This window comes from Petaurus breviceps, unplaced genomic scaffold (assembly GCF_028583685.1).
Source record: "Petaurus breviceps papuanus isolate PSGF00001 unplaced genomic scaffold, PetGlider_PUasm1.0 140, whole genome shotgun sequence".
In the NCBI taxonomy this organism is placed as follows: Eukaryota; Metazoa; Chordata; class Mammalia; order Diprotodontia; family Petauridae; genus Petaurus; species Petaurus breviceps.
In genome coordinates this window covers 43,575,474-43,603,198 of record NW_027185698.1, presented here as the reverse complement: position 1 = coordinate 43,603,198, position 27,725 = coordinate 43,575,474, and the positions used below count along the sequence as shown (strand labels likewise).

The following is a 27,725-nucleotide window of genomic DNA, read 5'->3' as shown; positions in this document are numbered from 1 at the left end:
CTCTGTTTACCTCATTTTCCTCACCTGTAAAATGAGGCTAACAATAGCACCCACCTCCCAGTGTTGTTGCTGTAAAGTTAGCACAGTACCTGACACTATGTTAGTTGTTGTTATTGTTACTATTTTTAAAATGGAAGAGACCTCGGGGATCATCTAGTCTTACTCTTGTCTTTGAGCAATGAAGAAACTAAGGCCCCGTCAACTAAATTAATTAGCATTTATTAAGTACTTTACTATGTGATAGGCACTATGCTATGTGGGGGCATACAAAAACAAACAATGAATATTCTGTGCTCCCAAAGTGCTTACATTTATTCTATCCAGGAAGATGACAAATATATATTTAAATAGTTACAGAATAAATGTGAAGTAGCTAAATACAAAGTAGTTGGGAGAAAAGGAACTAGCAATTGCAAAGATGGTTTTCTGTAGGTGTTATGTAAGCTGAGTTTTTAAAGTAAAGCACTACATAACGCAGAGGTGAGGAGACAATAGAGAACCACTAAAGTGATCTTCCTAAAGCACAGGCACACACACACACACACACACACACACACACACACACACACACATGCCCTTCAATTAACTCCAGTGGCTTCTATTGCCTCTAGGATCAAATACAAAATGCTGTTTGGCATTGACAGCCCTTAATAACCTAACCCTCCTACCTTTCCGATCTTCTTACACCTTTATGCCCTGACACATACTTTTTTTTATTTTTTAAATTAATTTGTTTGTTTACTTTTAGTTTACAGGATTCAATTCCACAATTATTCCCTTATCAGCCCCCCTCCCTTTTCCTTTCTTTTCCCCTTACTTCTTCCCTCCCTACTAACTAGCCCCCCTCTTTCGTAGCCCTTACTGCCTGAAGGATATTTTTATACTTAATGAAGTATGTTATTTCTTCTTCGCACCAAGAGTGACAGGAACAAATCTCATGTGAAGCTCCTCTCCCTCCCCTCTTTCCCTCTAAATGATACTTTTTGCGTTTCTTCTCCATAGAGTCTTATGCTTAACTGGTTGTTATTCCCTCCTTGCACCAGAACCAATGAAAGAAAAGCTCATATAATTCTCATCTCCCTCCCTTCTTTTCCTCTGCTATATTGTTTTTATGCCTCTTTGTGTGGCATAATTTACCCTTTTCCACTTCATTCGTTCCTCTTCTTCCATTGCAGTCCCTTTGTAGCCCTTAATAAGATTTTTTTTAATCGTCATTTTATGTATTTTATACTCATACCCTCTACTTGTCTATAACCAGTTTGTTCTTCTTAAATAGCAGGGTGTGTGTGTGTGTGTGTGTGTGTGTGTGTGTGTGTGTGTGTTCCTTGTTTACCTTTTTACATCACTGTTGCATCTCGTAATTGGAGGTTGAGTTTTCCATTGAGTTCTGGCTTTTTCATCAGGAAGGTCTGGAACTCTGTTGTATCATTGAATGACCATCTCTTTGCCTGGAAGAATATGCTCAGTCTCACTGGGTAGGTGATCTTTGGTTGTAACCCAAACTCTTTTGCCTTCCGGAAAATTGTATTCCACTGCCTCCGATCTTTCAGTATAGAGGCTGCCAAATACTGTGAGATCCTCACATTTTTGTGACCCTCGATATTTGAATTGTTTCTTTCTGGCCGCTTGAAGTATTTTCTCTTTTATCTGGTAGTTCTGGAGTTTGGCCACGACATTTCAAGGACTTTTCAGTTTGGGATCTCTTTCAGCAGGTGTCCGGTGGATTCTCTCAATTTCTATTTTACTATCAGGTTCTAGTATCTCAGGGCAGTTTTCCTTAATGAGCTCTTGGAGAACATTGTCCAGGCTCATTTTTTCATCATGATTTTCTGGTAGGCCTATGATTCTCAGATTATCTCTTCTGGATCTGTTTTCCAGGTCAGTTATTTTTCCATTGAGGTATTTTACCTCTTTTTCTAATTTTTCATTCTTGTTGTTGACTAATTCTTGGTTCCTCATAGTTATTTGTTTCTATTTGGTTGGTTCTAGTTTTTAGCAAATAATTTTCCTTGGTTAATTTTTGGAGCTCCTTTTCCATATCATACACTTTTCTTTTTAGAGAGATGTTTTCTTCATTATAATGTTTTTCTAATTCTGCAATTTTGGTTTTGAGAGAATTATTCATTTTGTCTTCTATCTCTCTCATTTGGTTTTCAAAGTTCCTTTTGATCTCATGTAGGAGAGCTTTCTGTGCTTGGGACCCATTCCCTGTAGATGTTTCAGCTGTGGGTGTGGAGTCCACATTGTCTCCCTCTGATTTTGGTTCCTCCCTCTGAGGATAGTAGGACTTCAGAGTCTTTGTAGTCTGCTTTCTACCCATTTTGAGGCAGGGTCCTAGCCACGCCCTTCCTCTAGGGATCCCAAGCCTTTACTGTAGAGGGTTTTGCCCTGGGGCAATAGTTACTATGTTTTCAGAGTGGGGGGGGGGGGGGTTGGAGCAGGAGAGGTTCACTCTGTCATCCTGCTCTTTGGAGGTCCTGATAGGGGCTTTTTTTTTTTTTAATTTCTGGGCTACGGAGTGGTAGCCCCAGGAGTATTTGCTGTCTGGGACAGGGGCCCCTGCATTTGGTTCTTACCTTGCTCTTTCCAGTCCCAGTCCTTTGGTGATAGGCCTGGTATTGGCCCTTGTGGTTGATGGGACAACTTGCCCTCCGAGTTAATGAGGCCTCCTGGATGTTCCACAAACAAGATACTCCATCTCTTGGCTACAAGCATTTTCTCTGACTGTCCTCCATGCCTAGCACATTCCCCATCCTTTCTCTGATTACTAACCTTCCTGGCTTCCTTTAAGTCTCAACTAAAATCTTCTATAGGATGCCTTCTCCAGCTCCTTTTAACCTCAATGTCTTCCTTCCATTAATTATTCTTACTTATCTTGTATATAGCATGCTTCATATATATTTGTTTGAATATTATTTCTCCCATTAGATTGTAAAATTCCTTGAAGGCAGAGACTATCTTTTGTCTCTTTTTGTATCTCCTGTGCTTAGCACAGGGCCTAGCACATAGCAGGCACTTAAATGTTTATTGTTTGAGTAAGTACCTTCCAGGCAAGGGGAATAGATAGTGTAAAGACAGGAGGTGGAATGTCATGTGTGCAGAACAGAGAAAAGATCAGTTTGGCAGAACCTTAGAGTACAAGAAGGAGAGTAACATATAATGAGACTGGAAAGCCAAGATAAACTCAGATAATAAAATATTTTAGAAACCAAATAGAGGAGTTTACATTTTATCTTAGAGGCAACAGAAAACAAATGAAATTTGCTGAGAGATGTGACTTGGCTGTGGTAGAGTCTAGCATAAAACCTATGGCACCTGACTCTCCTTAATTATTAAAAATAAAATTTAATTAGAATTTCTTTCATATTATTGCACAGCATATGGTGCTATATAAGGCATTTTTAAAAACAGTCAATTCTACTAATCAATAGCTATCTAAACAAGTCATTGCTAGCAGCTATTTTGGAACGTTTGTCTCAGAGCCAGATTTTTGACATATAGAAAGTGTAACATGGTTAACTCTGGCCTCACTCTCTCAGAGTCAGGCCTATTATATTTTTCCCCCTCAAGTACCCAAAGGCAGTTGAGATATCTCTTTCCTCTACCATTGGCTCAAGCCCCCACTTCCTGTGTTCCCCCATATGTTAGAGGTCAGTGTGATTGGCACCTTCAGTCCCATTTAACCACTTAACATGCAGCCTTTACAAAGGAATATTTACTTCAATGATATAACAAGAACATACATACAAACATTTTCCCCAAACATCTCTGTGACATATTCTCCTCTCAGTCTTTAGGACAGTAGCTTTGAACTTCAGTTCAGCTCCTACATATCAATGATCCCACAAACTTCATGTCTACATGTAGCACAATTGTTGGATGAATCCTTGCAACAAGTTGAAATCCTGAAGGTTGCTCCCACAGATCACTGTCTTCCTCAAGGTATTGATTTTTTAAAGTAAAAAACTTCAAAAGTTTTGGACAACAGAAAAATTTATTTTAAAAAGTAGTTTTTAAAAAGACTTGTAAAAAGACGCATGGGAAGATCCATATGAACTGATGCAGGGTGAAGTAAACACAGCCAAGAAAACAATACACACAGTAACTTTGTTGTCGTTGTTGCTAAGTAGTTTTTCAGTAGTATCTGACTCTTCATGACCCCATTTGGGGATTTCTTGCAAAGATACTGAAATAGGGGGCAGAGCCAAGACGGCTGTGTAGAAGCAGGAAAACTCCCATGTGCCTCCCCCATAACCACCTCAAATAGCTATAAAAAATGACTCTAAACAAACTTTAGGGCTACAGAACCCACAAAGTGACAGAGAAACAAATCTCCCACTGAAGGCAGCCCAGAAGGTAGACAGGAAGGGTCCATTGCAGCAAGCTGGGAGCAGAGCCCAGCCCAGCCCACATGAGCTCGTGGTTTTAGCCTCAGGGTAGCCCCTATCAGCCACAGCTGGAGGGACTTTGGGAGAGTGGATCATCAGCAGCTGTGGCGGTTTCCAGAATTATCAACCCATAAATGCCAAAGACAAAGTGAGAGGTCAGTGAGGACTTTGGGAACAGGGAGTCCAGTCTGAGAGTGTGGTCCAGCCTCTGCCCCCAGACAGAGAAGTGGCTGAGGCACTGCAGCCTCCGAGGTGTGGCTGCTTCGGAGCTCTTGGCCTGCAGATTGTAGGGGGACCAAGCAACCATTCTGAGGGGTAATTGCTCTTGCTTTAACCTGCTTGGATCTGGATCGCTGTCTAGGGTGGAGGTCCTGGGGTGTGTGAGCAGGTGCCAGAGCTGGTGGAGGTTTCTGAGAGGACACCGAACTAATAGCTCTGGCAGCTGCGAAAACCCCAGTGATTTGGGACAAAGCTCTCCTCTCTGGAAGCAAAGTTCTACTATGGCAAAAAGCTTAAAAGTCAAGTAATTGAGTGGCAACATGAGCAAGCTAAGGAAGCAAAGCAAGCACAGCAATCCAACTTTAGATTCCTATTTTGGAGACAAAAAGGATCAAAGCATGGAACAGGAGGAAGACAACAAAGTCAGAACTCCTGTACCAAAAGCTTCCAAGAAAAATATGAATTGGTTACAGGCCACAGAGGAGCTTAAGAAGGATTTTGAAAACAAAGAGAAATGGAGAAAAACTGGGAAGAGAAATGAGAATGAAAGATATTGAAATGGTTTGCCATTTCCTTCTCCAGCTCATTTTACACATGAGGAAATTGAGGCAAACAAGGTTAGTGACTTGCCCAGAGGCACATAGCTAATATGTGTCTGAAGCTAGATTTGAACTCAGGAAGATGAATCTCAGTGGTTTATCTACTGAGCCACTTGACTGCCCTATACACAGTAACTGCAACAATGTAAACATAAAGAACCACACACACACACTGTAGCAGCAAGCACCCCAGTGTCCTCAGGGTTTGCTGCCAATACAGGTTCTTGGATCTGCTTTGATAAAGGAAAGCAACTCAAAATGGGTTAACAAGCTTACTTTAATCAGTCAGACATATATCGTTTACCTTGTTCAGGGGAAAAAGGTCAGCACCCTGAACTTCAAAGTATACAGGCAGAATTATCAAGACAGAAACAGATCAAGTAGACAGCTTTCCAAACTGTCCAGCCAAATCAACATCTGGGTTTCAACATCTGGGTTTTTCAAAGCCAGGGGGCTCTGGACAACGGCTTCCCAGAATCCATATAAAATCACAGAACACTTCTCAAAGTGAGCCCCCAAAACAAAGCTACACATCAGGGCTTATATAGCCTTCTCCTGGCTCAGAGAATGTAACAACCTTTTGGACCCACTGGCCAATCAAAAAGTATCAACTGAAAAACAAGCCTCCCACCCCAGGCTCCAGGTGCACTTTAGCCTAGGGGCAGGGAAGATCTTTAAAATTTACATTCCCATTACACACACACACAAAATCAAAACTCAGTGTAGCAAAATTACAAAGTTCAAGCATGACTCAAATGAAGAAACATGAAGATACCAATGACTTGCAAATGGCTACAATATAATGTAAGTATAACTTTTATATGCCCTGGAAAATCCAATACATTATACTGTAGTATATTAAGTATGCAAAAGTATTATGTCTAGGGGCGGCTAGGTGGAACAGTAAATAGAGCACCAACCTTGGAGTCAGGAGGACCTGAGTTCAAATTCGGCCTCAGACACTTACCATGTACTAGCCGTGTGACCTTGGGCAAGTCATTTAACCCCAACTGCCCTGCCCTTCACCCTCCAAAAAAAGCAAAAAGGAAAAAAAATAGTATTATGTCTAAAAAACACCAATATATGTACCTTAATTAAAAAATACTTTATTGCTAAAAAAAAAAATACATGCTAACCATCACCTGATTCTTCAGTGAGTCATAATCTTTATGCTGGTGGAGGATCTTACCTCAGCGTTGATGGCTGCTGACTGATTACAGTGATAGTTGCTTAAGGCTGGGATGGCTATAACATTTTCTTGAATAAAGATAACAATGAAGTTGGCCAAATCAATTAACTCTTCTTTTCACTTAAACATACAGAGGCTATTGAAGGGTTATTTGGCCTAATTTCAATATTGTTGTGTCTCAAGGAACAGGGAGGTCCAAGGAGAGGGAGAGAGATGGGGAAATGACCACTCGTTGAAGCAGTCAAAACACACACAACATTTATTAAGTTTTCCATCTTATAGAGATATGGCTTGTGAGGCCCCAAAACAATTACAATAGTAACATCAAAGATCACTAACCACAGATCACCATAATGGATACAATAATAATGAAAAAGATTTATTACAATTACCAAATTGTGACAGAGACACAATGTGAGTACATGCTGTTGGAAAAATGATGCTAATAGATTTGCTTGACAGAGGGTCACCACAAACCTTCAATTTGTAAAAAATACAGTATCTGCAAATTACAATAAAGTGAAGCACAATAAAATAAGGTATGCTTATATATGAACAATTATAAGGATCCATACATACTTTTCATTTTGGTTGGTAGAAAGGTTCAGAAAGAACAAAAGGGCTTAAATTGTAATGAGACCACTTAAATAAAAGCTGGATAAAAATAAAAATTTTAAAATAAGACAAATTTAAATTGGATCTTTGTTAAATATATACATGCATAAAAAGACATACACATATACATGTATACATATTGAGATTTACCTTAAAATTCAATGATGTCCTAGGAAATGGAGATTATAATTTCCAGTTATGTACTATGAAGTGATACGTAATGTATCACAAGCTATGTAAAATCTAGACATATCCTATATACTACTTCTGCAATCAATATCATTTCATAATTAATAAATCATAACCAAACCATAAAAAACATCTGCTTTGTGGTTTTAAAAAATATTTTTGGGGAGGGAGGAAGGCAAGGCAAGGTTAAGTCACTTGCCCAACGTCACACGGCTAGTAAGTGTCAAGTGTCTGAGGCCGGATGTGAACTCGGGTCCTCCTGATTCCAGGGGCGGTGCTCGATTCACTGTGCCACCAAACTGCCCTAGCCACCTATCTGCCCCTTAAAAAAATATTAAGTCAAATGCCCATTAATAATACTGTTTCTATTAACTGACTGCTCCCATAAGGTTATTTTTCCTAAAGTCATTATTGCCCAGAACTTATCAACAATTTTAAGCTGCATTAGAAACCTAATCACCTGAGGTTTCCTTATAGATTAGTAAGAAAGATTACAGAAAACTCAATTCCACCCAATGTGAATCAGTGCTTAATCTAGATTAGTGGTGTCAAACTAAGATAGAAACAGGGGATACGAAACCCTAGAGAGGTGTCCCTAAGGACCACATATTGACTTAGTTTTCAAATATACTGTTATTTGTGTTTTATTGTATTTTTTATTTTCTTAAACATTTTCCAATTACATTGTAAACCACACAAAGGTAATCTATTATTATAAATAATAGATTATTTATTATAAACTGGTTTTAGTAATACCATAACTGGAAACACAGACAGTATATATAGGGACTGATAAAGAATTGATTATTTTCCAATTTCTTACCTGGCAAATTGATTGCTCATCTCCTGCTCTTGTCTCCAAAGAGTATCATGTTCTATCTTTATATATATATACCTATCATCTTTGGTAAATTCGTCCATTATAGGTATGTCTGCGTTTGATGTACTAAAGGGATGACTGCTGTTGTCCAGTGGGTTCTTTATTAAAATAACAATTCCTTTTACCAATGATTTTAGATCCTGTGTAAATGCAATCAAACCAACAACTTAACAAGCTAAAGACAAACAATTGATTTCAAGGAAGAAAAATTGTTTTGCTTCTGTCATAATTAATGGAAAGCACCCTGACCTTAAAGTCATTTGGGTTAATCAATTACAGATTTGGGTTAATGCCTCTTCCAACATTTGTTCCTGGGTTACTGTGCGTAGATCACTAAACTTCTTTACACTTAAATTTCCTCATTTAAAAAAATTAAAGATTTCTATTACCTACATGGCATCATGGGACTTATGGTAGAGCACCTTAGAGAAGTTTAGACTCTCTGCTCCACCCCTGTTATTCACAGATGAAGAAAAGGAAGCTCAGAGAGAGGAAGGAACCTGCCCAAGGTCACCCAAGTAATCTGTATCCAACCCAGACCTTCTGAATCCAGATAAAAGACTGAGGGAAGTATTTTATAAAACTTAAGATGCTCCTGAAATGTGACTTAAAATCATCTTATTATTCCAAACTTACTACATGAAAGATGTGGGATATACCGAATGTTAAGCTCCATATACACTAAATCAAGATCTGTCTATTGACATGGTCTCGGCCAAAATTCCCCTAGTCCATAGCATTTTCTAAAATCAGCTACTATAAGATGTACTATATGGAACAGATTTTAATGCATAGTCAAATTTTGTAAAATTACTTTGGAAAGAGAAGGTGCTTTTTAAAGGCAAAACACAATCTAAATTCAAGTACCAATTCCCCACTTTTTTCATACATGTTCTTGTAAATATCCATATCTTTCAATAATTTAAATTGTTTTTTCTATAAAATTGACATTAAAATATACAAAACCTTCTGACATCTAAATTGCAATGTGTGAACTACATAATATATTTAGACAATAATTTTTAGTGCCTTTTCTCCTTGTCACTCAAAGATTTCTAATTGTACAGTGTATCAAGAGCTATTAATCATATTGTAGACCATATACTACAATAAAAATATTTAAGCTTAAAATTACATATATATTTTTTTTGGGGGGGGAGGAGAGGGGGAAAGCAGGGCAATTGGGGTTAAGTGATTTGCCCAAGGTCACACAGCTAGTAAGTGTTAAGTGTCTGAGGCCAAATTTGAACCCAGGTTCTTAGCTGCCCCTATTAATATAGTTTCTATTTTTAAAAAGGGTGTTTTACTTTTCAGTTGACAAAAGCTGCCACTATTTACTGACCTTGTCATGTCTTAGCTGGGATGACCCATCCAGATAGATCATTGTGACTACTAAAGCAGCTGCATGTTTTAGTTTTTCCACCAGCTGGTTTTTTTCTGTGGTTCCCAAGGATCTGACATCACAGACTGGATTTTCTAAAGCTTTTGTCGCTCCTGAATTTTGATATTTGGTTTCAATTCCATTTCCAAACTCTTCCATTGTGAAACAACTCTTTGTTTGCTTTGACAAATGGCTGACTGAAGCATGCTTTCTTTTAAGCATATTTTTTGCATCCTTTTCAATACTGTTGTTTTCTTTTAAGAAATATTCCTTCTTAATTTCTTTTTTCTGTAAATGTGAAGCCTTGAAATTTAAGGAAGGAATTACACAACTGGTAAGGGGTATTGACCCTGATGAATTACAGTCCTTAATGTTAGATATTTGGTTAGGATGTCTAATACCAGCTGACTGAAGAGAGATTATGTTGGAAACTTTTGGTGACTGGTCTGTTACAGTTACACAATGAGGAATCTATTGAAAAAAATTTTAAATGCTTCATTAGAAAATGATCCATGTACTTAAGTCATATATATAAACCAAATGTATTTCCTATAGAGTTTGTCTAACTGTAACATGGGGATAATAATACTAGTATTACATATCTCACATGGTTGTGGTAAGAAAATCTTTGTAAACCTTAAAAAGACCAAAAATGTAAGTTGCTATTATGGTATCCTTTATGCCACTTTTACTCTATTTACATAAGAAACATATGAAATTAAAACTAAATGTTTTATAAACATTCTAGTCTACACTACTCAACTAAAATCTTCCTTTGATGCTTCATCATCACATAGAGGTGTCATGTTGGGCTTTCAAAGTTTACACAAGTATAGCAAAAGCTCTTGAAATTAGAACACTTCTGCCAAATTAGAAAAACCACTCAGACTATGGTAAGTATAAATCTTTTAAAATGTTAAATTTAGCCTGCACTACTACTTTTTCACCATTCCTATTTAATTTTTATTAGTTAAAATTTTATCTTTATATAGAGGCTTTTAGGAATATTATATTAGCCCAAATATAGGATAACCTGTAAAATAGGATGTCTTTGAAATGAAAAAAAATTTTAAACCTTTGTAGCAAGTTTCTGTGAAAAAGATCTTATTTCCAAGATATATAAGCAAATAATTCACATCTTCTAAGAAAAAGAGTCATTCCCCAATTCATAAATGGTCAAAGTATACAAACAGGCAACTTGCAAAAGAAGAGATCCAAGCACTTAGTAGCCATATGAAAAAATTCTCCAAATCACTAATAATTAGAGAATGCCAATTAAAGCAACTCTGAGTTTCTACCTTATACCTACCAGATTAGTAAAGATGACAAAAAGAAAAGGGAAAATGACAAATACTGGAGCAACTGCAGGAAAATAGGCACAATAATACACTATTAATGAAGTTATGTATGAACTGGTACAGTTATTCTAGAAAGCAATTTGGAACCACATCTAAAAAGTCACTAAACTGTGCATACCACCTGACCTAGCAATACATCTACTAAGCCTAAATTCCAAAGGGATCAGAAAAGGGGTTTATGTGTACAAAAATCTTTTCAGCACCAATTTATCTTGGAATGGTAAAGAACTGGATGGAAACTAAGGAAGTACTCATTATCTGAGGAATAGCTAAATAAATCATGATCTATAAATGTAATAGAATACTACTATGTTGTAAGAAATGACAAAAGGAATGAGTTCAGAGAAATGTGGGAAAACATTTGATGCAGACAAACTGATGCAGAATAAAGTGAACAGAACAAGCAAATAATTTCTATAGTAACAACACTGTAAAGACAAACAACTCTGATAGACCAAATTAAGAACTCTGGTGACCATCCTTTTGTGGGTCCTGCTGCTCCAGGAATAATGTCATAAAACAATTCCTCGAGCAGTAGAACCCACAAAATGATTGAGTGAAATAATTTTCCAGCCAAAGACAACTTAGAAGGTCAGCAGGAAAAGTCTATTGCACCCAGGTGAGAGTGGAGCACAGTCCATTGCAGGCTGCGCCAGCACAGACCCAGCTCCAGAAAAACAGGAGCAAGCCTTGGAAACCACTAAATCAGCAGTGGCTGCTTCAAGAGTTCTCAGTCCATAGACGTAAGGAGGTCAAACAACTGATCAGGAAATGACAGTGGTCTCTTTGCTAGAACTGAGGCAGTACCCCATTGCTGTACCCATACTCAGATCTAGGTCACAATACTGGGTGGCAGTCCCAGGGCAAGAAGAACAGAGAAAAGTCCATTTGTATTGCATAGTGCAAGAAGAATAATGTTCAAGGAGACCAGAAAGATAGGTTAGGACCATGCTGTAAAGGTATTTAAAAGCTAAACAGGGTAGTTTTATATCCCAGAGGCAATAGGAAGCCTCTGGATTAAGTTAAGTAAAACAGTCACAAAGTTAGATCTACACTATGGAAAAATCACAGATATTTGTGGCAGGAAGGTCAATTAAGAGGTTGTTGCAATGATGAGGTGATTAGGACCTGAACCAAGTTGATATTTGTATGATTAGAGAGAAAGAGTCAAATGTAAGTGATGTGGAGGAAGTAATGACAAGATGTAGAAACTGACTGAATGTGTAGGGTGAGGGAAAGTGAGAAGCTAAGAATAAACATAAAGGTTTCAAACCTAGAAGACTTGGTACCTTTGACAGAAATAGTAAGTTTGAAAGAAAAGGCAGCTTGGGAGGAAAGATAAACAGTTCAGTTTTGCACATGTCAAGTTTGAGTTGTCTCTGGTATATAAGTCAAACAGCAATTAGGGACTAAAATTCAGGGTAGAGAAGGGAATTGGACATAAAAATTAGTAAATCCAGTGCAGAGGGTTACTAGCTAAACTCATGAGATGTGATGAAGTCACTAAAAGTATAGAGAAAGAGATGAAGGCCTATGACAGAACTCTGGGGAATAGGCATAATTAAGAAGTGTGATATGGATGATGTAGAGTTGATTTCTGTCCAAGTAACTGGTGGACAAGGTGGATTCTTAGAGGTCCTTTCCAACTCTGAAATCCCATGACTTCTTCAAATGCTTTGCTAATAAAATCTAGGTCAAAATCTTGGCTCCAATGGACTGATTTAGGTATAACTTCTCAATAATTTGGGTACAAATTGAGATAAATACTGTCAGACTTTTTTTCAAAGTTTTAGAAATTTTTTTGTTTTTTCTTAACTATATGTATACTGACATTGCCAGAAGTGATATAGAGAAGTCAGAATTTCTAATCTCCAATTTTCCCTAAGTGATCTTCCTAAAGTATAAGTCTATGTCTCTGACCCTCCCCCCACCCCCAATAAACTCCAGTGACTTCCTATCACCTCCAGGATTAAAAAAAAAAATCTTCTGTTTGGCTTTTAGGCGGCTTCATAATCTGGCCCTTTCCTACCCTGTCCAGTCTTCTTATACCTTACTCCTCCCACCAAGTATCCTATGATTCAGTGACTGCCTTCTTCGCTGTTTCTCACCCAAGATACTCCATGCATTTTTATTGGCTGTTCCTCACACCTGGAATTCCATCCCTCATTTCTGCCTCCAAGCTTTCCTGGCTTTCTTCACATTCCAGGTAAAATCCTATCTTTTGCAAGAAGCCTTTCCTGATTTCACTTAATGCTAGTGCCTAACCTCTGAGATTATTTCTAATTTATCTTGCATATATAAAACATGGTTGTTTTCATGCCATCTCTTCCATTTGACTCTGAGCTCCTCCAGAGCAGGGATTGTTTTTTGCCTTGGCATAGTGTCTGATATATAGTAGCAATGTTTAATAAATGCTTGTTGACTTGACTTGATTTTGTTCTTCCCTACTGTCTTCAAATATTAAATCTCCTCCATCCTTAAGAACCTGATTTAGACCCCACCATCAAGTTACCATCCTATCATTTCTCCTCCCTTTCTTAGCCACACTCCTAGAAAATCTGGTCAAAGTGGCCTCTCACACACCATCTCCTGTCTTTGTGCCTCTGGTCTCGGCCATTCCTAGTGTATACTCTCTCCTCTCCTACACCTCAAACAATCTTCTCTGTTTTGATTTTCCTTGTCTGAGACTAAAACCTAAGCTTGTTATCAGTAGCAAGATAAGCTACATCTGTACAAAAATATTTACAATGCATTATTTGTAATAGCCAAAAGTTGGGGGAAAAAATTGTCCAATGACTGGAAAATGACCGAACAAATTGTGGTATACTAATGCAAGGAAATATTACCGCTCCATTAGAAATAACACACAGAATTAAGATAAATAAAGGAAGATTTCAATGAAATAATGAAAAATGAAAAAAAGCAGAAACAAAAGAATAATATACACAATAAACACCACAATGTAAATAAAGTCAGTATTTGAGAAGAAACAAAATTCTGATCAAATAAAATGGTTAATATTAAGTTAAAGGACATATACTTCCCTTTCTGTTAAAAATCAATAGACTAACTTTTCGAGGAATGTATTCTATAGAGAAATGTATTTCTTGGGAATAATCTGCTTTCTCAAAAATAAAATATAGCAATAAGTTGTAAAAAAATTAAGAAATGAAATAAACAAAAAAAATTTACTATCTTCCCAATTAACTAATTTCTTGTCTTGTCTCTTGCTTCCACTTTTTATTCCCAAAAGTTGGCTAGATGATACCAAAAATGCAAGATTTCTAAAATCTAATTTATCTAGAACATTTCACTAAGTATAAATGGAGCATACAAGCTCCTAGAGCTGAGCAAAACTGATGAAATAAGATGTTCTAAGAGCTTCAAAATATAGAAGTAACTTTCTCTGTATAATAAGATATATTCTTGAAAAATTATATGTAAATTATATTTTAAAATCAATTCTATTTTCTAAATGTCAAAGAAAACTCTCTAATTAAAGGAATATTATACTAAATCCTTTTGCAAATCAGAGAACAGTCTGTCAGAAAAAAATCTGAATTTTCACATAGCAAGTTTACTTAGCTCAGGACATACCTAGAATGAACAACTGTTTTTAATAACTGAACCATACTGTGAATCACTTTCACTCTTTCAAGCTACAGAACCAAATTTATACTTATATACTATAACTAAGTGGAAAAAAACCCTTTAAATTTTCCTCAGTATAAAAGAATTTTCATCACTTTCTCATTATTAGAATATCCATTTTAAATTATTCACATGTTCAGGGGAGAAAAATTATTTCAACTATTCTATTATCTACCTTTTTCCAGTGATACTTGCCTCATCTTCTAGAAGTGTATCCTTTATGCTGGAATAATGTACCATCTTCTCATCTTTTAAAAATAAGAAAAGCATATACAAATGTGGGGTATTAAGACAAAGAGATGAAAAAAATCACATTACTAACAAAGTACTAATAAAACTCAAGTTAACAAGTTTTTCTTACAATAATCTACTCACATGTTTGAAATAAAATAAAATATTCAAGATGATACAATTTAGCAACAGCCTTGTAACAGTGCATTAGGATACATACTTAGGGAAAGTATTCTTTCCTACAAGCCAAGTTGAAAATTTTTGTGATAAGCAACAAAAGTAACAAGGCAAAGATCAGGATAATATGATGCTTCCACATAAGTCAACTAGGCAGGCAGGAGAACACTGGGCCTAGAGTAAGGAAGATGTGAGTTTGAATTTAATGCCAAACAATTACTAGCTGTGTGACCCTGGGTAAATCACCTGGGTTTACCTCAATTTCTTCAACTGTAAAATGGGGATGATAATAGCACCTGCCTCTTATGGTTGTTATGAGGATCAAATGAGATATTTGTAAGCATCTAGCACAGTGTAGCACATAATAAATGGTTCTTTTCTTCCTTCTTTTCAATACAAAATCTACAGACAATTGGATATAAATATCTGATTATTTAATAAATATCTGATAATAATAATCAAATGCAAAATATTGCCCTGAAGTGCAAAAAATTGCCCTGAACTTGCAAGACATCTAGCCGCTAAAGAATTATTGTTGTAATTAAGAAACTGTAGAAGGGTCTGTATCCAAGGTGGGGAAAATTACATAAAGTAATGCTAAAAGGTCAGTAAACTCTAATGAATGAAGAATGAGAACTCTCAATAATTACCCTTTAATCTGTACCATGTAAAATATCCAGATTCCTGAATCATCAGTTTCTGTCTGACTTGAATAAAGTAAAGGACACGAACCCTGACTATAATGGAATGAATTGTTTAACAAGTAGACCACCATTTTAGATGTTCAAATGAATGCCATTCTCTTCAAACTAGTCACCTTGGGAAGCTGTACACTTTACTACAAAGATGTTTAAAAGTTTTCTGCAACTCTTCTTCAGGAATTATACTCAGGGTCCAAAGTGCATTCTTCATTTTGAATTAACTATCTCAATGAAGGCAGATCTTTCATCTTTTGGTGGTGGAGTTAAGTTTATGGAAACAGCAGAAAGTCATTTGGGCTTGAGTCTGGTAAAAAGGGTGAATGATCAATTTTCAGGTTTTTAAAATGTTGATTTCCTTGTGCTACTTATAAGTAAAAGGACTCTGAAAATTGCCAAAGAGGTCCCCCTCAGTCTTTCTGAATTATGGTAACATCATTAAAGTACTCCATCTCCCATCTCCATACCTTTGCACTTTCTGTCCTCCAGGCCTGGAACTGCTTCCCCTCCTTCCCTCTGACTTTTGACATGCCTAACTTTTTTCAAAAATTATCTCAACCATTACTTTCTACAGAAGGTCTTCTCCAACCATATAAGCCTTTCCCTCTAAGGTTACCTTCTTGCTACTGTTAGGCATCTTGTGTGTAAAATAGAGGATGAGCACAAAACTGATAGTCTCTACTATGTACAGGTTGCTTTTCAAACATAATAAATGCAGTATGTGACTGATAATCTTCCAGCTTTCTTTTCTCTTCTTGTCTTCTCCACAATACTGGTGGTACAGTGGACTGAGCTCTAGGCCTGAAGTTAAGAAGACCTAAGTTCAAATTCAGCCTCAGACATTTACTAGTTGGGTGACTCTGTTGGGTAACATGAATAAATAACTGAAACTGCTTGCTTTAGCTTCTTCAATTGTAAAAGGGAGATAATAACTGCACCTATCTCCCAGAGTTATAGTGAGGATCAAATGAGATAATTGCAAAGCACTCAGTACAGTGCCAGGCACAGGTAGGTGCTATTTTAATGCTTATTCCCTTTCAATTCCTCTTCTCTTCCATACCTTTTTTTTAATGATTCAATAAGGCTCTTTTTTTTTTCTTTTCATGGCAGCTACCTCCCTCCCCTCCAAACTGTAAAAAAGAAAAACAAAGCCCCATAATGAATATGTTCATAGTCAAGTAAAACGAATCATGACAATAGCCATGTCTGAAAGTATATGTCTTACTCCACTTCTTGAGTCTATTACTTGCCAGGAGGTGGCTAGCATATTTTATCAGTGGTCCCCCGGAATTGTGGTAGGTCATTGCACTGATCAGAATTGTCTTCATAATGTCATTGTTCTCTGGTATACTGGTCTTTTTGCATCTTGCCTGCCTCATTAGAATGTAAGCCTGAGTGCAAGGACAATTTTTGTATTTTTACATTTTGTTTGCACTCCTAATGCCTGGCACACAGTAAGTGCTTAATAAATGCTTCTTGATCAATCAATATAGACCCTGGAAAGGGGTACTTGGTCTGAAAGGGACAGTCCTCATTTGGAAACATAAGTGCCAATTCATTTCATCACACAGCCAGTCATTACTTACTTTTTAGTCACACCTCCTTTGTTCTCTTTTGTTGCATAGTAAATTTAATACAACATATAGAACACAAAAGTCCTGACAGATGAAGCAAAATCAGAGCTGAAACAGAACAGCATTTTTGCTTTTTCCAATAGCCATCCCTCAAAATATAAAACCTCAAAAATGGGATATGTCCAACAAGGATGTATTAGTATCCTCACTGGTAGCTATACTGCTCTACCAATTCAATAATCAGCATGGTGGTTTCAGGTTGTTTGCTTTGAGGGACAATTTTTTTCAAATGACTTTAAAGAAGTGTGACAAAGCCTTGTGCTTGGCTAACGTACAGGAAAAGTGACTGCTTTAAGGGGTCATTAGCGTCCTCACCACAGAAGAAAGATAGTAGGATAATTCTTCCTGACAATACAGCAAGAAGTCTTAAGTATTTTACTTCACCCATAGTTGATGCCCTCCAAAGCCCAAAAGGGAAAGTCCCACAGGAAAAACGAGCACCTCTTTGGAAACATCTATCCTACCATAAATACTGTAGAAAATTATTTGGGGGGCAGCTAGATGGCGCAATGAATAGAGCATTGGCCCTGAAGTCAGAAGGACCTGAGTTCAGATCCGATCTCAGACACTTAACACTTACTAGCTGTGTGACTTTGAGCAAGTCGCTTAACCCCAACTGTCCTCCCAAAAGCCAAAAAAAAAAAAAAAGAAGAAAATAATTTGAACAGAGCGGAATGTCCTCAGTCCTGTTTTTCTTCTCTCTGTTTTGACTTGGATTTGCAAAAGGCTGAGTCAATGTACCATAATCAGGAAATGGGAGTTTAAGAGATGGTATAGCTCTTTCCCCTCTCCCACACCCAACCCTGAGGGGGTCTTCCCTCCCCACCCATAGACTTTTTTTTTACTAGGTAAAAAAGCCATTCTCTGCCTCATTTCTTATTAAGTCTTAATCAGTCAAAATGAGCTTGAAAAGGCCAAGACATCCTGGGCTAATTCTAGTTGTCCTGACCCATATCTGGACACTGGAACCATAGGGCTCCTGAGGAGAAAGTGAGGCTGGTGACTTTGCACAGCCCTCTCTCACTTAAATCCAATTCACTAGCATGTCCGGGCATCACCTTCCGGAAGTCAGGGTCCTCAAGGAGAAGAAAGGACAAATAACAATAACAACAACACTCTCCAGGCAAGGCCTAACTCCAAAGAGACCAAAGAAAGGAACACAAAGAAGCAAAGAAATTGACAAACAGCCTCAGGGATGAGAGGCAACCCAACACAGTGGAAAGAACCTTCCTTAGAAAATCAGATTCTAGCCCAACCCTTTCCTCTAGTCACTCTATAACTAGTGATTTTACATCTCTAGGAGTATTTCTTCATCAACAAAATGAGGAATTATATATTTCTTCCAGTTTGAAGACTCTAAATAAACTTTTAAAACTGAACAAGTCCCAGTGCAAAAAAACCCCAAAATCAGAAAATGGAAATCTTCTTACCAAAGTGACTATTTTAATTCATTAATCTAGTATCTATGCAATGCAAAAACATCTCAGTGATTGAGAACATTTAGAATCAACATCAAAATTATTTCCCAATATTGCAAACTATAATTTACAACATGAAAGCAAGTAATAAAATTTCTATCACGTCAAGAAAAAGCACTAGAAAAATACATAAGTATAAATTTTCACCAACTCCCAGAAAATAAACCAAGAGACATATCTTGAATTTTTATGACTCTACTATACCAAAGAGATTGAGTAAAAAAGTGCAAGGTATGGAAATTTGTTTAAAAAAAAAAACAATTCCTGGGGCGGCCAGGTAGCATAGCGAGTAAGAGCACCAGCTCCAGTGTTGGGACGACCTGGGGATCAAAATCCGGGCTCCGATACTTAGCACCACACCCAGAAATAACTGGCCATGTAACCTTGAGCAAGTTACTTAACCCTGATTGCTTTAATAAAAAAAAAAAAAACAATTCCTATAAAGCATCTAAGCAACTTTGCCTTAATGACTAAGAAAGCAGAAATGAGTTAATAGCACACACATCATTGCATTTGGAAAATGGATAATCAAGATTAAGTAGTAAAATGTTTGTTATGAATCACTATTTTGACATCTACATTTAAATACTCTATCCCAGATATAGGCGGTAGGGCAGCAAAGTAGCACAGTGGATTACAGTGCTGGGCCTGGAGTCAGGAAAACTCATTTTCATGAGGTGAAATCTGGCCTCAGATGCTTACTAGCTGTGAGACCCTGGGCAAGTCACTTAACCCTGTTGTCTCTGTTTCCTCATCTACAAAATGAGATGGAGAAGGAAATGGCAAAACACCTCAGTATCTTTGCCAAGAAAACCCTAAATGGGGTCACTAAGAGTCTGACAACTGGAAAAAGTGGACAAAAAAAATATAGATGGCACTATATTTTAGAGGTGCTTTGCAAATAGTTTAAGAGAATGTTTAAGTCCAACAAGAAGTTTCTTGGTCTATAATATATTTAAAATCTAATCAAATCAGACTAATACAAACTTTGTAATAAATTTGTGTAAACCTATGCTAAAGTTCTTGTTTGAATAATCTTCTAAGTATTGGCTTTTTGCTAAATTAAAGAGATTTCACTAAAAAATGAAATTTGATCTGCAGTATTTAAGTGTGTGTAGGGGGAGGAAAGGAGAGGAGAGATGATAGCCTTTACTAGTGAAAATTAATGGTATAAAGGATCCAGTGTTACAGTATTTGAAAGGCAGTGGGTCACAATAGAAAGAACACTGGTTTTAGACAGAGGATTTGAGTTTGAACCCTAACTCTGAACAACCTTGGGCAAAATATTCAACTTCTCTGGATCTGAATTTATCATCCATAAAATGAGTTTGGACAAGTTATCTCAGAGGTGCCTTTCAGTTTAAAATCCTATGAAAGGTTCCTTGTGCCATTCCTAATCAATAGACCCCCTGTGTTTAGTGTTATTTGGGGATCAAGAAGTCTGGACAGGAAAGATATAAAGAAGCACAAGGCATTGATTCTTACTCTCAAGAAGCTAACCATCCCATTAGACTAAAGTCTTATGATTAAGTAACAAAGCACATTATGCTTAGTAAGTACAATGGGTATTTAGAGATGGGAGAGAACAGTAGAAAAAGCCGTGAAATACATGTACAAATATAATAATCAATTTTGTCATCTAGATTTAGAAAAAGATATATAGACATTATCCTGAAATCTCAAAAGCTCCCACTAGGTGGCAGAAAGTAGTGATGAGATTTAGTTTCTAAAGAAGGAAATTTGAAAATACCATCATATCTAAGTGGTCTCACAAATTCACCTTAAATTGCTCTACTTTTTAAATTACTCTTCTTAATGCCAGAAAACACTGAAATTCAAAACTAAGTCCTAGAGTTTTATTTAAAAATATAAATTCAAAATTATTTAATATTTCATGACAATTTTAAAATTTCATGTAGATATCTGTCCATAATGAATTGAAAGTATATAACAATTATATGTATGTATACATATGATCTATAATAATGCATTTCATTTATTATAAGATTCATAACTTCTATTTTGTTGATATTCTTTGATGAACACATTAAAGACAAAATTATTCCAAATCTGTTCTAGCTGTTGGATTCCCAAATGATATCTCCCCACTGACTTCCCCAAACTTGCTTTCTAATTTTCTTTCGTTAGTCACCTTTAAGACCACTGGGAAACAACATCAACTTAATACCACAGCACATATACTTCTGACTGTAACTTATTCAAAACATATTATACAATAGTCTGGACTGATTCACTGATTGTTTATTTCCGGGGACAAATTCTTTATTAAATACTTGTTGAATTGAACGAAATTAATCTGTAACAATAGCTGGCAAATTAGAACATATCTAACATTAAAGAAAATATTAACTTTAATGAGCAATGCCTTCTTCTATGTTTACCTATCTATATTTTCCTCTTCAGTTCCTGCCCTTACCCATATTCTAACTCTTTCCATATTGAAAAATATCACTTTAAAATAGCATTGTGATCCTGCATAGCTTAAACAGAGGTTTACCTAGCAACATGAGATAAACTGTAGGAGTGCCCAACAAGTTATAACCACACATGCCAAGAAAAAGAGGATGCCATTTTGGGGTCAAGGTGAGTCTGTACAAGCTGGAGTTACTTCTAGCAGCACAGAACCTCAGGTGCGATGTTGGGATGGCCAGCCATTTAATCCAACTTCTCCCTCAAAACAAACCTACTGCAACATCCCTGACAAGTGGTTGCCAGTCTTTGCCCAAAGACCTTCATTCAGTAAGAAGGTTATTATATCAAGCCTACAAATGCATTACTCTTAATCCTGACCTCTAGAGCTAGTTGGAACCAAGTCTAATCTCTTTTCCTCATAATGCCTCATCAAAGATATGAACACAGCCATACTGTCTCCCTAAATTATCTTCTCTACAGGATAACATCCCCAGTTCTTTCATCTGGCTGTTGTATGACATGGTCTCCAAAACCTCACATAAGCCTTGCCACGTTCTTCAAGAAAAGCTCTAGTTTGTCCATGTTCTTCCTAAAATACAGCACCAAGAAATGAAGACACTATTCCAGAAGTGGTCTGACCAGGAAGGAGTACATACAACTAACACATCCCTTAGGCACTAAGCTTCTGCAGACTTAGACATTAGCTTTTTTGGCTAACATCATACTGTTGATACATATTGAGTTTGAAGTTCATTAAATACCTAAAACCTTTTTCATATGAGGTGTACCTTACAACACTCGTAAAGCTGTTTTAATACATGTGTAACCTTTTAAATTCCACCTTATTACTATGGCACATTGTTATAACCTGTTAAAAAAATTCTTTTTTTTGGATTCTGTCATCCAACATGCTAACTCTCCCAGCTTTGAGTCATTTAGAAATGTTGCATATTCTCATGCCTCTTATGGCTTCATCCAAATCATTATAGAAAAACTATAGGATTTTTATAGATTATAGAAAAATAGTTCTAGAACAAGAAAGGCCCTTATAGGTCATCTGGTCCAAATCCTTCATTACAAAAGAACAAACTGAGGCCTGTGGAGATTAAGTGACTTATTCAAGTGTCACACAGGTAGTAAAAATGGCATAAAAAAAGTTGAACAGCACAAAACCAATGACATTCCTGGGGATGCTCCCTTCAAACTGACATTGATCTATCACTTTTGGTATATAGTTATCCAAGCAGTTCTGAATCTAAGTGCACTCTCATCTAAGAATAATAACTAATGTTTATACTGTGTGTTATGGCTTCCAAAGTGTTCTTATTCAATCATCAGAACAGCCTTGTAATGAATCCAGGTATTATTCTTCCCATTTTACAGGTACGAAAAAAGGCTGAGATTGAATGGCTGTCCATGACAATCTCTCAATACCAAGTTCAATGCTCTTCTCATTATTCCACACACAAACTCTACCTTTATTAGTATGTCCTAGAATTTTGCTAGGAATAGAGGCTAAACTCAGCGGAATAGAGTCTTTCACCTCCATACTGATTTTGAAAACTGGGACATCTGTTCATCAAGTTCTCCTGTACCTGTACTACCCAGGCTCTTTCAAAGATCACTCAGTGACTGAGTAGTCCTATCTGCAAGATCCCATAGGGAGTTGGGCCAGGTAACATAACCTCACTAAGGCCATGGGATTTATGAAATACTGGTCCTCTCCTTCCATTCCTCTTCCCACCTATGTGCTCTTGGCAAATAGATGGGCCACTTTATCTTTTTCCTTCTGTTTTTAATTTACAGTCTTCTTCAACATTGGAAGATTCTAACAAAAAATCTTAACCAACTTGATTGTAACCAATGAGCCCATCTTTCTTATATGTTAAAAGTATAATCCACAAATGCCAAACCTATTCTCAAATGCCATCTTCCTAACTGAGTCTTACTTCCTTTATCTGACTTTTTCCCAAAGCCTCTCTCTTTAATCTTCAAGAGATTAAAATATCACTGGTGCCCCAACTATTTTAGGTTCCTTGATCAATATCCTTAGTAGTATTTTCTGTGTTCCTTCTAGACAAATTATGAAAAATCTCCATTCTGTCATCCTGGAAGCAGGATGCCCAGATCTGCTGGATGGTCAGCCTGCCACAAGTTTTCTCTCCACTTAAGTCTACCTTCCATTCATCTGCCAAAATTGTTTTCCTAAAATGCAGGTTCAACAATGGCACTCCTCAACTCAATTAACTGCAATGGCTCCCTCCAATCACCTCCAAGAACAAATACAAAATCCTCTGGTGTTCAAAGGCTTTTTTATATCCTAGCCCCTCACTACCTTTCTAGTCTTCTTATACCTTACTCCATGCCTTGCTTTCAATCCAGTGACTCTGGTTTCCTGCCTATTTGACAAGACATTCCATCTCATGTTCTTCCTTTTCATCTCCATATTCTGGCTTTCCTGGTTTCCTTCAAGTCCCAATTTAAGTCCTAGCAGGGTCTGACATGTAGAAGATGCTTAATAAACACTATTAACTGAGTCCCTCACTACTGTTTATATAAGGCTAACAAATAGCTTTCTCAATACCCTCAGAACTACCCTATCAGTACTACTATCTCAGCAACCACCACTACTCTTTTCTTCCTTTGACCATTATTGGATGACTCTTTCCTAAGGCACCTTGTACAACAACATTATCTTTGGGGGTTAAGAAGCTATATCCTTTCTAAGAGTTTTAGCTTCCAATAGTTTCTATACATATAGCTTAGATTCCAGGATTCAGTGCTCAATAGTTCTTCTATCCTTTAGCCTCCTGAAAAAGATCAGGATTACTCTGCCTGACGAGGTTCTTTTTTCTATTTTTTTTTTTTACCTTAAAACAACTTCTTCCATTCTTTCAAGGAATTTATTGTTATGAAGCATGTAGAGAAGTAGTATTTCCCCAGTTTTTTCAGTTTCTGCAAGAGGGCAGATCAACCCACATATATTTTGCATTTGGGGGTGTTATTTGGTACTGTTATCACTCACTCAACAAGTATTGGTTAAGCATCTACTACATTATGTGCTTAGAAGAGAGCACAATTAATGAAACAATTTCTACTTGCAATGGGGGAGACAAGGGCATTTAAACTAAATATGGGATAAATATTAAGTTTATATTTATAAAAAATATTTTCTTCTATATACAAAGTACACACAGAGAGAGGAGTTACATATAAGGTACTATGAGAAGGAAAGCACTAACACCTATGAAGCAAGGGGAATCAAGAAAGACTTTGTGGTATCTAAGTTGTATCTTGAAGAATGAGAGCTATTAGGTGGAGGAAACGAGGGGGTGCATTTCAGAAAAGGGGAATGGCCACAGCAAAGACAGAGAGGAATGGCAGATGGAGTGTAGTAAAGACAGATAAGACCAGAAACAATACTTTCTATAGACCACTGAATAATTTTATTCATCCTCTGTATTAGTTCAGTCATCTATCAATCTTGGTAGATTTTCAAGACCAACTCTCAGAGTAAATTTGATGATAGCAGCGCCTGAGCACAAGGCTCTATTTATAATCATTTTCCCTATCTTTTTTCCCGAGCAGTAATTAGTAGTCTCCTGACATCACAATGTAAAAAACTGCTCAGAGCTACTCTCTGTAAGGTGTACTCAAACACATACAATTACTGGTTATTTTTCACCTTTCTATATTCTCATCAGATTTTAAATGTTTCTTCTACTTCTGTGACTGTTTCTTAAAGAAATCCAGATCCAATGTGTTTCAAGTTCATTCTGAAGGGCTTTCAAATCTCTGGAAGCAGAGTCTACCACAAAGACTTGTGTGAGGCCAGTGGGTTCTGAGTATTATTGGGAGTTTTGAATTTAGTTTAGGAGACTCTAAGAAACTTAATTTATTAAGTGCCTACTATTTGCAAAGCACTGTACTAGACAGTAGGGATAGTGATATTACCCTGCCCTCAATAAACTTTCATTCTATTTGGAGGATACCACAAGTATGCAATTGAGCATAATAACAAGATACAGTGTAAAAAGAGAGAAATCTAGAGATTCAGACAGAAGAGAAGACATGTAGCATATCCTAGAAAGTGACCCGACCTTCAACAAAGTCTCAGACACAAAGGAACTCAAACCAAATGTACCAGAATCATGCCCAACCAGATCCCTCAAGCAGACCAATATACGCTTGCCTTTTAGAGTAGAGATGGAGGAAGATTATGAAATGTCTGGACACAGCAAATATTTCTGCAGGTTCTTTAATTTTCTAAATGTACTTAAAAGGTTATAATAAAGCCCTAAATACTTATAATCTTTTTTTGAATTTTTCTGTGCCAGCTATTTAAAAGAACCTAGTTCTGAATCTAGACTCTGATACTTTTTTTTTTTAAAGCAATTGGGGTTAAAGCAAGGTTACACGGCCAGTTATTTTGTGTGGGTGTTCTCCAGGTCCTCCAGACTCTGGGGCCAGTGCTCTTACTCACTGAGCCACCTAGCCATCCCTGATACTTACTTCTTGTAGCAGCTTAGACAAGTGACTATCTGGACCCCCATTTCATCATGTGTAAAACAAGGAAGAGTTAGTCAATGATCTCTACTGTCTCTCCCAGCTCTATAACCTAGAATTGTATGACTATGTAACAGCAGACAACAGCCAAGGCATGGCATACTAGAACCCTTTGATATACTAAGTCTGTGCTTTTACCAAATGCAGCTGTTTTTCTTTGCTGATAAAGGGCAAAATCCCTCTTCTTTGGCCTCATTAGAAGACAATGTTCAAGAGCTGTGGCAAAAAAAAGTCACCCACCTCCAGCCAGCCCTTCTTGGAAAATAACAACAGCTTCCAAATAAAGTGCACATGAAGATATGCCACACATTTATAATATTCTTATTTGATCCTCACCACAACCCTGTGAAGGAGATGCAAATATCTCCATTTTACAAATAAAGAAACAGGCTCAGAGAGGAAGTAACTTGCCCCAAGTGTCTGAAGTGTGTCCTAAACCCAGGTTTTCCTGAAGCTAAGCCCAGATCTCTGTACATTACTCCACATGCCTAGGATGGTCTTCAGACAAGATAAAGCCCACAATCAAAGCCTATCTCACTTTGCAAGACTTGCCCAAAGTTGGGCTCCACTGATCTAATCTTAAAAACACTTATACTGGAGGTTAGATCAAATACAAATGTATACAATGTGTATCAAATACACATTGACAGTGGAATAACATAACTGCCATTTAAACCATAAATCTAAACCATAAATATTCTGTTTGTAAGTTCAGCAGATGAAAAATTCCATAATCCTTTCCTTTCAGAAAGCTAAGCGCTTTATCTGGTGGTTTTCTGGCCTAGCTACATAATTTCAAACCCTCTCCTAATCAATATTGCTCTAGAAAAATCCAACCTATTTCTAGGATGAGGAGATGGAGTTTAACGTACAGATTTCACAATGAGGCTTGTACCCCAAAAGGTATGACCAGATCCCCATTTAACCTTAGAATACACATAACCAAAAATACAATCATTTCATAGTAAGCTTACAAGAAAAAAAAAATTGAAGGCAAGGACATCTGACAGGATTCCAGTCTCCTTCCTTTTGTAGATGAGGAACCTGAAACCCAGAAAGGTTAAGTAACTTGCTCAAGTTCCTAGGTGGTAAGAAAGGCAGGCTTTGAATCCATGGCCTGTTCCCAAATTCTGTCCTTTATATGCTGCCTAAAACATCTGCAATATCCTTCTGCCCGTATGTTCTGTCATGAATTATTGATTATTTCTTTTGTAATATAATTGTGGTCATAATACTTCAATTACATTTATTCCTCAGTGACAATGAAATTACAAATATTGACTAAGACCTTCAATTTCATAACTTAAATTGTTTTATTAGCAAAATTATCTTTGGTAACTCATGCATTGCAGTTATGTCTCCATATGAATATTTGGTGATTTTAATATTTATTAAACAGAATCTTTCTGACAGAGAAGTGATGGACTTGGGGTATAAACTGGGACATAATTTTTGAAACACCAAAGCAGGAATTTGTTTTTATGTTCATGTTACAAGAGTTTTTTTTTCCCCCAGTGGGTAGGAGGGAGGAAAGGAAAATAGATTAACTTTTTTTTTAATTAACTTAATATTTATGGAACATTACATAATGGGTGAATTACTTATTATACACACTGGCAATTATCTCTTTGAGGCTGTTGTTGTTGAATTGTTTTTCCATCATGTCCGACTCTTCATGACCCCATTTTAGGATTTTCTTGGCAAAGATACTGGAGTGGTTTGCCATTTCCTTCTCCAGCTCAATTTATAGATGAGGAAACTGAAGCAAGCAGGGTTAAGAGACTTGCCTGGAGTCACACAGCTATTAAGTGTCCAAAGACCAGATTTGAACTCGGGAAGATGAGTCTACCTGACTCCAGGTTCAGCACTCTAGTCACTTTGACACCTAGCTGCCCTTAAGTATCTCCTTTAAGGGCTTCCATTTCACAGGATCACAGATTTTAAAGCTGGAAGAGACCCTACAGATCATAAAGTCCAACCCCTTCATGTGGTACTCATCAGAAGTTAATGACTAAAAAATTACACAGCTAGTCAAAAGC

General features: G+C 36.9%; 1 protein-coding gene across 1 annotated transcript in view; it reads right to left on the bottom strand.

Moving 5' to 3' along the window:
* The window catches only part of LOC138148362 (HAUS augmin-like complex subunit 3), a 369,469-nt gene that overhangs the window by 318,340 nt on the left and 23,404 nt on the right, over nucleotides 1–27,725 (bottom strand). Inside the window, exons 3-5 of the mRNA XM_069071053.1 lie at nucleotides 14,665–14,717; nucleotides 9,422–9,931; nucleotides 8,023–8,219 (exon numbers count right to left, since the gene is read on the bottom strand). Of these exons, the coding sequence (XP_068927154.1) occupies nucleotides 8,023–8,219; nucleotides 9,422–9,931; nucleotides 14,665–14,709 (752 nt within the window). The 5' untranslated portion in view covers nucleotides 14,710–14,717. The remainder of the gene's footprint in view (nucleotides 1–8,022; nucleotides 8,220–9,421; nucleotides 9,932–14,664; nucleotides 14,718–27,725) is intronic.